Consider the following 10,406-nt stretch of genomic DNA (forward strand, 5'->3'; position numbering starts at 1 on the left):
CTCACTGACAAAGAAATGATCAGTCTAATTTTAATGGTACATTTATTTTAAGTGAGAGACAGAATAACAAAAAAATCTAAAAAACGCCTTTCAAAAAAGTTAAATATTGCAAAACATAACTTAGTACTTGTGGAAAAACCCTTGCTGGAAATCAGATGTCTCCTGTAGTGGGCCACCAGGTTTGCACACCTCTCATGAGGGATTTTTACCCACTCCTCTTTGCAGATCCTTTTCAAGTCATTAAGGCTTCAAGGCTGACGTTTGGTAACTCGAACATTCAACTTAAGGTCTGGAGACTGACTAGGCCCCTTCAGGACCTTAATGTGCTTTTTCTTGAGCCACTCCTTTGTTGCCTTGGCCGTGTGTTTTGGGTCATTGTAATGCTTAAAGTCCTATCCACAACCAATTTTCAATGCCCTGGCTGAGGGAAGGAGGTTCTCACCCAAGATTTGACTGTACATGTCCTCGTCCATTGTCCCTTTGATGCATGAAGTTGTCCTGTCCCCTTAGCAGAAAAACACCCCCAAAGCATAATGTTTCCACCTCCATGTTTGACAGTTGGAATAGTGTTCTTGGGATTACAGGCAGCATTCCTCCTCCTCCTCCAAACACAGCAAGTTGAGTTTATGCCAAAGAGCTTGATTTTGGTATCATCTGACCAAAACACTTTCACCCAGTTCTCCTCTGAATCATTCAGATGTTCATTAGCAAACTGCAGACAGGCCTGTACATGTGCTTCTTTAAGCAGGGGGACCTTGCGGGCGCTGCAGGATTTCAGTCCTTCATGGGATAGTGTGTTACCAATTGTTTTCTTGGTGACTCAGGTCCCAGCTGCCTTGAGATCATTGACAAGACTCCCCCGTTCCTAGCTGATTCCTCACCGTTTTCATGATCATTAAAACTCCACGAGGTGAGAAATTGCATGGAGCCCCAGACCGAGGGAGATTGACAGTTATTTTGTGTTTCTTCTAATTGCACCAACTGTTGCTGCCCTCCCACCAAGCTGCTTGGCGAAGGTCTTGTAGCACATTCCAGCCTTGTGTAGATCTACAATCTTGTCCCTGACATCCTTGGACAGCTCTTTGGTCTTGGCCATGGTGGAGAGATTGGAATCTGATTGATTGATTGCTTCTGTGGACACGTGTCTTTTATACAGGTAACAAGCTGAGATTAGGAGCACTCCCTTTAAGAGAGTGCTTCTAATCTCAGCTCGTTACTTGTATAGAAGACACCTGGGAGGCAAAACAAAATTCTGATTGATAGGGGATCCAATACTTATTTCACTCAATAAAATGTGAATCAATTTATAACTTTTTTGAAATGCGTTTTTCTGGATATTTTTGTTGTTATTCTGTCTCTCACGGTTAAAATAAACCGACCATTTAAATTATAGACTGATCATTTCTTTGTCAGCGGGCAAACATAGAAAATCAGCAGGGGATCAAATACTTTTTACCCTCACTGTATAATACTGACAATAGATTGTGAGCCATTATGTAGGACAATGACTGATGTGAATGGTTTTATAACTTGCTATAAAAAAGGATAGCTACATAAGTACTGGCATAGAAATAATAAAACAATAAATACTACATAACAGTCTTGTATACTTAAAAAATAAACTTTGTAAATTGTTTTATTATTGTGACTGCCACCAGGTATGCAACTATTGTAATACAATTCACAATTTGTCTTTTGTGTCACTGTAGATCAGTGGTTCTCAACCTGGGGGTCAAATGATAATTTGCCAAGGGTCACCGAACCCTGGCCTATTCCCGAAGCCCGCACCACTCTCCCAGCACGGCTGTCCCTAGAGCCTGTGGCCGCCCAGCCCACTCAACCCAAACTACAAAAATAATTTTACTGTTAGGGGTCCCCACAACTTGGGAAATTTTATCAAGGGGTCACGGCCCTAGAAGGTTGAGAACCACTGCTGTAGATGTTCTATACAACTCTATATGTGAAGCATAGCTGACTGAGTATTGTAGAGATGTTCCTGTTTTAATGTAACAGCATCTAGTACTGTGTATGCAGCATCATATGTTTTTGCACGGACAGTTGATTCTTTTTTTTTCAATCCACTTTATTTTGTATTCTTTTTTCTTATTTTATACATAAATATGCCTATTTGGCATCCGTTGCATTTCAATTGACATACATTATACAGCATTTTTACATTCCTATAATATTCCAGTGTACGTCTCTATATTTTTATATCTCACAGTTGATTCTAGTAAAAAATAATTCATGGTCCAAAATGTGATTATTGTAGCCCCCCCCCCCCCAAATAGTGATGGGGTTAAATTTCCCCGCCTCTAGATCCAGAAGGATGCACAGAAAAGGCAGGAGGGATTTTATTTTAAGGGCTGAGCTTGCCCCCCTCTTCCCTTTTCCTTAATGAAAACAGTCTGCATTACACTGAGTTAGGAGACAGGCTATCTCAGCAGTGGAGTCTGCAGGAAATTACAAGCTTGGGACATAACAGTAAGTTACCAAACTCTCTCTACTCTAACTTGTTGCCTATAACAAATCACACAGCCATAGGGAAGGTCCTAAGTGTATACGTTTAGCTGCATATTTTTTTTATTTTTTTTTAACGTACGCGTCCTAAGACACAGCTGGTGTGTAGCTTGCAGGCAATTTTCCTTACGATCTGGAATTTAAGAGCATTTGGTAAGAAGTCTTTTAGTGTTATTTAACCATTTTAGGAAACCTTTAGGAGTCCACAATATATTATAAACAGTAACAATGTAACTAACTATATTCTGCATATACTATGTCCTTACAACTAGGCATTTATTAGTTACCTTAACGTTTATATGTGAAAGTACTAGTTAATTATTATTTTGTCTGTTATATTTAATGCTTGAATATAATATGTTCATGTTTTTCCAATATATATTACTGTTATTTTTTGTGTGTTGTAATAAGTTAGTTAGATTATCTATTTGTGCACAATTGTGCTGAAGTTTGCAAAGGTTTTAATATGATAATTTCTAGGGTTAAATGCTATTTTGAAGATGAAGCTATTTGACCACAGCAATCAGGTTCCAACTGTCATTTATGAAGTACAAGTTAGAAAAAGCAGAGCTAACATCCATCTGAATGGTTGCTATGGCAGCAGCCATATTTTCCTTTGCTCACTTTTTTTAATTCAGTTTATGAAATGTGATTTGCATGTTGCTTAATGGCCTTCCTGTGGAGAGCTTTTATTTTTAAGCAGAAAAGCCGAACTTAGAAAAAAAAAAGCAAGACCTAGCTCTTGAGTTTACTAGTGTTTCCTCCAGATGTGGAACATTTTCTCCTTTCTAACCTGTGAGCCTGGGATCTGGAGTCCCTGGGGACGCTATACTTTATAACAAAGAGGCAGACGGAGCCCAGATGTGGTAGGCACACACAAGGGGGCAGGGCTCCAACCTCTGCATCAAGTTTTTGAGGATAGCACAGGATTTGCTAATGCTCTCTACTTCATTTTTTTTTTGGCTCAGCATAAAATGTTTTAACATTACAAAAAAAAAAAAATGTGTATGTATGTTTGTATATATACATATATATATATATATATATATATATATATATATATATATACTTTTTTGTGCTATATATATATATATATATATATATATATTTTTTGTAATGTAAAAAAAACATTTCATGCTGAGCCAAAAAAATTAAGTACATTAAAGAGCAGTAGCAAACTATATATATATATATATATATATATATATATATATATATATATATATATATATATATATAGATAGATATATATATAGATATTTATTTAGATATATTAGACCCTTGCTTTTAATATCAGTAAAATATAGCTACAGTACATCCCGTGTTTTTGTACTTTTATATTTGTATTTTGCACATAAATACAGTTTGCATATATCAATTGCTGGACTAGAGCTCACCCAGCCTGTCCCCTTATCCCTTTAACCCTTGTTCTATGTGAGGGGATAACGAGAGGATGTGAGATGAGACACAACTATATCATTGTCCATGATATTTTTCTGCGTGAGTTCAGTTTATACAAATGCAAAGTCTATTTTTACAACTGACATATGTGAAATTCTTTTAGGAGACTAAAAAAGTGTTGTTCATATGTATTTCTGAAAAATAAAGTTAGCTCTGAACCTGCAATGTATCTAACAACACGTTGCTATAAATGGCATAAGCTGCTTGTTTAGAATGTTGTTAACTTTTTTCCTATTTTTACTAAATTAAAGTGATGTGACAGTTGCTTTTGCCATGAAACTTGATGAATAGATAAACAAATAACTTTTTTATATAACCAGATGCTTTCTGTACTGTACATATATACACATATATATATATATATATATATATATATATATATACACACACACATATATATATATATATATATATATATATATATGTATATATATATATACGGTATATATATATAGTATGTACTATTTACATAAGGACATAGCTTCTTTACATATTTACCCTTATATACCCTACTTTTACTCATGTATCCTGGTGTTTTATTTTAATATATAGTATGTATTTTCTATTATTGCAGGTATATGGTTGCTATTTTTTATTCTCTTCAAAACTTCCCTTTACCAAACATGATATGTCAGCTATTTTTTTTTTACAGATACTGAACCTCCACAGAAAAATGGGCCACATTTTGACCTTATGTATATTCCTGTTCTTAACGTATTCTGTATCACTGGCTCGATACACCACTGAACCTGAGTATGGAAGTGGAGAAGGAGATGGGACAGCGGTTATTTCCAATACTCAGAGCTCTGACATTGTTGGATCTACTACAGAGAACTCTGTGAAGAATGTAAATGGCACAACCACTTCCTTAAATGTCTTGGAAAATATAAAACAGTTTTTTAAGGAGTACTTGCTGCTTGTAATTGTGGTAGGTTCTCTGGTTGCCCTGCTTATATTTATAATGTGTGCTGCAGTGATTATGAGTCACAGACACAAAGCATCTGCTTATTATCCTTCATCTTTTGCACCAAAAGAGTATGTAAACCATGATGACAAAAATGGAGGTCCTAGAGCTTTTAATGAGATTCCTGAGAAACCCCACGATGAAAAGGTTGAAGAAGTGGTAAGTTCAAGCAACCAGCTACAAGCCGATATCCTTAATGCCACTCAAAACCTTAAGTCTCCAACCAAGGGTTGTAGTATTAAGGAGCAAAAAAATTGTGAAGGATCTCAAAAGACTTGCAATCTTTCCCATAAAGAAAATCCTCAGGAAGCCACTAGTGAAAAGTCCCCAGAGAGTTCCAAACCTCAAGAAGAAACTCAAGGCAACAAAGTGGAGGAGGCCCCAACTGGTTCACCAGAAGAAGCTAAGCCTATAGATAATACTCAGGAGGCTCCGGCTGAACCAATAGAAGAAACTAAACCCACAAGTGATTCTCAGGAGGTTGTAGCTGATCCTACACAAGAAGCTCTACCTGCAGGTGAATCTCAGGAAGCCCCAGCTGAAGCAAAAGCAGATGTCCCAAGTCCCCCAGAAGAAGCAAGTGGAAAAGAAGACGCGAATCCCACTCCAGCTGAATGTGGAACAGCAACCAACAATCCTTGTGAAAGTCAAGAATCACAGCAGGCTCCAGACACACAACCATGTGGAGTTTAATGCAGTATGATAGTATTATTATAAAGACAAGGGAACTGTTGTGCATCTGGCTTATAACAGCAGATAATTATCCTTGAAGTCAGGAATAATTTTCATGATCTAAAATGGCACTGGGAAGTAAACTGTGGTGCTTATGTTTTACAAACTATTGGAAGGCAATATCAGTGATAGTTCTGGTTTTACATTGTGAGATCTTTCTTCTTCTTCTAAAGTGGGCAACAAAACTGATATGCTAATGCAATGTAGTTCCTATTGCCAATACAGAAGCATGTACAACTGTAAATGTATATGTCCTTTAAACAGAAGATATGTTGCAAACTATTTGTTCCCAGTATTACACCTATTTATGGTTGTTTGCATTCATGTTCCATGCTTCTAGTACTCCAGAAGCAGGCACTGTAAAGAACTTAATTTAATTTAAAAGGGTTATATAAAGCTGAAAAGCTGTAACATATTAAAAAGGAAGCAGGTGTCCAATGTTAACTTATGACAGCACATTTTTGGTAAAAAAAAAAATATATATGATAGTTCCTCTCTTTATTGTCTACGGGCCAGATCCACGAAAGAATTACGCCGGCGTATCTCTTGATACGCCGCGTAATTTCAAATTTTGCGCGTCATATCTTTGTTTTGTATCCACAAAACAAGATACGACGGCATCTCGGATGGATCCGACAGGCGTACGTCTTCGTACGCCGTCGGATCTTAGGTGCAATTTTTCGGCTGCCGCTAGGTGGCATTTTCATCGAATTCCGCGTCGAGTATGCAAATTAGCTTGTTACGGCGATCCACGAACGTACGTCCGGCCGCCGCATTTTCTAACATCGTTTGCGTTCAGCTTTTTAAACCTGCTATTATGAGGCGTACTCAATGTTAAGTATGGCCGTCGTTCCCGCCTTGCATCTTGAATTTTTTACGTTGTTTGCGTAAGTCGTTCGCGAATAGGGATTTGCGTAGAATGACGTCACCGTCTTAAACATTGGCTTGTTCCGGTTTCATTTCGAGCATGCGCACTGGGATACCCCCACGGACGGCGCATGTGCAGTAAAAAAAAAACGTTGTTTACGTTGGGTCACGACGTATTTACATAAAACACGCCCCCATCACAGAGATTTGAATGCCGCGTCATTACGCCGCCAAAGATACACTACGCCGCCGTAACTTACGGTGCAAATTCTTTGAGGATTCGAAAAAAAAAAAGATAAGTTACGGCGGCGTAGTGTATCTTAGATACGCTACACCCGGCGGATTAATGCGCCGATGTACGTGGATCTACCCCTACATTTTTTACAGTAAAACATGTTTTTTATTTCATTAAATATTTTACCAGAGAATGTCCATATTCAAACCAGGGCATTCTAGTTTGTCTCTATCAATAGACACCCCATGGTATAAAAGACTAATTCCTATGCATTTGGTTTGATGAGATAGGTGATGTTGATATCATCATAATACATTTCTGTGTACAACTGAACATGTGCTGATAAGCAATGCTTCACAAAGGGAGTTTCCTTTTAGGTCAAGTGGAAAATATCTACAATCATATGTTTATTTTATTATGTATATGAGCTTTATTTAAGTCTATTACAGTTATTGTTTTCTGGAACATGTTAACAAATGAAGCCCTTTGATATTTAACACTGACACAGTGACATTTTGGATTAAATAATAATAATTTAGGGAGCTAACAAGTTGGTTGAAATGATACAAAAGCTGGTTAAAGAGGAACTGCAATCTGCTCACATCATTTGTAATAAAAACACCTTTGCCATTCTGAAGCTTCCCTCCAACCAATTTGCATAATATTTTATATATACTGTGATTCTGTACTTGCCAAATATGCTGCATAAATCTCCCTCCACTGAGTCTGGCTGCAATCATTTTAACTGCGGCTGCTGTCTGTTCACTTCCTGAATTTACTAAGGCACACCCCCAGCTCTGCAGCTCTCATTGGCCCTCTTATGAATCATCCCCCCTCCCTTCCTGGCAAACTCTCACGAGAGTGAGAGAGAGAGCTGTGCATGAGGTCATAAGCCTAGGCATTTTTCCAGATAACAAACAGGAAGTGGGCTGTATAAGGTACCGTATTTATCGGGGTATTGCGCGCTCCGGCGTATAGTGCGCACCCCTAAAGTGGACCCGCATTCCTGTAAAAAAAACATTTTAGTACTTACAGTTTTGGTGTCTTGCGCGGCGTCCATCGGCGGCCTCGTCGGGTCCGGCGTCCGTCTGCGGCTTCGGTGGTGTCCTCCTCGTTGGGTCCGGCGTCCTTCTGCAGGGTCCTCCCCGCTCGATCCCCGCGCCGAGTTTGAACCACTGCGCCGGCATATACCGAGCGCAGTACACTCGGGTATAGTGGGGCAGGCTCGGCTCCTCTCGCGGTCACGTCCTGTACGTCCAGGACGTGACCGCGAGAGGAGACGAGCCTGCCCCACTATACCCGAGTGTACTGCGCTCGGTATATGCCGGCGCAGTGGTTCAAACTCGGCGCGGGTATCGGCGTATATCGCGCACCCACGATTTTGCCCTGAATTTCAGGGCAAAAAAGTGCGCGATATACGCCGATAAATACGGTATTTACTGGAAGAAAAAAAAATGTTTTACTATCCAAAGTTAAAACAACAAGGGCAGAAGATTTAATAGATGGAAAGATGAAAACATTACTGAAGATCCGCTTTAAGATGGAATGTTGGGTCAAACTAGAGAATAGCTGGTTAAGATTAGGCAAGTTAGGTCAAACTAAAAAAATGCTGGTTATTGAGTGTACTGTATAGTATCAGTCTATTATAGTTAATTTTTAGTATATTAGTTGCAGCAGAAAACAAGAAATAAATATTTATATTTTTAACACAGGCTTTTCTAAAGCAGTGTACTTATTTACAGACAGTATTTTACATTTTACCCAAAAATGTGGGTACGTTCACTATGTAAACATATATCCTTGGCCAGGGTTGGGGTCAAGCAGGTAAGTGTACTTACTGAATGCAGTGTTTCAAACATACCTCTTTGGATAACTCTTGGAATGATTCGAATGATTACATGTTTTGTCTGTGATTCTAAGTGCTATATCTTGCTCAGGACCAATTGTAACTTTTCACATTGTGAATATTATTCTAGGTTTGGGCCAACAATGTAAAATAAACATAATAAACATAAAACATAATAATTATTCTACCTTTAATAAAGCCTTAATTTTTTGGTGAGCACTCAGTCACAGTTTTATTTAATAATGTCCTTGATTGCTCAGCATTTCTGCCTGGTGTGTATGAGTGTGAGGTGGAATTATAAGTGGATTGGGATGACCAGATGTCCTATGAGTATTTTAAAAAACAAACCTTTAGCCCTCGTTCACACTGAGCAAGACTTTGAAATTGTGTGAGTTCATTTCAAAGCTGCATTTCAGTTCCAACTTGAAACTTGGGTGACTTGAAAAACATCTGTGCGGGTTCGTGAACAGATGTCAATTAAAATCGCCCTTGAAGTTGCCAAAAGTAGTGCAGGAACTACTTTTGGAAATCGATACAGCGGCGCAAAGTCGATTTAGATGCTCCTATTGCCAGAAATAGGCTCCGATTTGAAATGCTATTTGACCCCTCATATCGTGAGGGGTATAGTGAAAGTCCAGCCAGAAGTAAAACAGATCTAATTTAAGACATTGCAGCAGTGACCTGCCACCAACACCTCCTATTGTGCATGTGCGGTTCAGGGACGCCAGCAGAGCTCCTGTTACTTTATATCTTCCTGAAGAAGCGGCTCTGACCCGTGAAACACGTTGGGGGAAGTAACAAGCTACCAATGTTGTGATTTATTATATCAACCAAAAATGACTACTTGATGTTTGTATGATACAGGAAATGCAGAGCATCACACGGAATGAGCCAAATAGCATGCGATCCATCCCCTGGTCTGCGATTGAGTATAAGGTGAAATCCATTCAGAGTGAACATCGTGATTGGTGTTGATGCCTATTTTCCAGCATTGTCTGGTAAGAGTTTAATCACAAGGGGGTTATCCACCCCCCTCTTCTCATGTGTGGAGGTGTTGGTGGCAGGTCACTACTGCAATGTGTTAAACAAGATCTGTTTTACTTCTGGCTGGACTCACACTATACAGTATATACAGCTTGGAATAACCGATAAATTGCAAATTAGAACAGATTTTATGGCACATGCATTTTGTATGCTAAAGCACATCTATAATAAGTATATTGTGTTTATTTATATGTAGCGCTGCCTTGTTTGTTTCGTTTTATGTATGTACTTTTGATACTTGCCATTTAGCAGGTTGAGTGGTAGCAGCTTCAGCCCTAATTGGCCACGATTTATATATATATATATATATATATATATATATATATATATATATATATATATTGCACCTACTCCATAGGCGCTTGTGTATTTGGAAGGGCTGACTTTGGACATTGTATATATATATATATATATATATATATATATATATATATATATATATATTTATTACTAGCCTTTCTTACTTTCAGGATTTTTATTTCTGTGATGACTTCATTCAAGAGTCTTACACTGTCGATTATAATTTTTTCTTTGGTAACTTCATTCTTCATTCAAGATTTCTACTCCACTGCTTGAGATAATTTCTACACCGATAGATTAGTGTATCCTCACCAACAGCTTTAAAGGCTGTACCCAGACCACGCTGGACTGGAGGATTGCTGGGTTAGCTTGGAATGTCACCTTCTGCTCTGCATTGGGGCTCTTTCCAGACATTTGTCTATGGTGTTAGCCACAAA

General features: G+C 38.4%; 1 protein-coding gene across 2 annotated transcripts; it reads left to right on the forward strand.

Annotated features, from left to right (window-relative positions):
* The first annotated feature begins 2,377 nt into the window (after positions 1-2,377).
* Positions 2,378-6,154, forward strand: TMEM119 (transmembrane protein 119). 2 transcript variants are annotated; one of them, XM_040351892.1, is made up of 2 exons: positions 2,378-2,484; positions 4,634-6,154. In XM_040351892.1, exon 2 carries the CDS (start codon positions 4,655-4,657, stop codon positions 5,636-5,638), a length of 984 nt encoding a protein of 327 aa, XP_040207826.1. In that variant the 5' UTR covers positions 2,378-2,484; positions 4,634-4,654; the 3' UTR covers positions 5,639-6,154. The 2 variants fall into 2 exon arrangements, with proteins under 2 accessions (XP_040207826.1, XP_040207827.1); XM_040351893.1 differs by lacking the exon at positions 2,378-2,484 and adding an exon at positions 2,572-2,673.
* Positions 6,155-10,406: the final 4,252 nt, after the last annotated feature.

The sequence above is a fragment of the Rana temporaria genome, chromosome 1 (genome assembly GCF_905171775.1).
Source record: "Rana temporaria chromosome 1, aRanTem1.1, whole genome shotgun sequence".
In the NCBI taxonomy this organism is placed as follows: Eukaryota; Metazoa; Chordata; class Amphibia; order Anura; family Ranidae; genus Rana; species Rana temporaria.

Excerpts from the sequence above, each read along its gene's own strand:
- TMEM119 (XM_040351892.1), top strand. The coding sequence starts at position 4,655 with ATGGGCCACATTTTGACCTTATGTATATTCCTGTTCTTAACGTATTCT.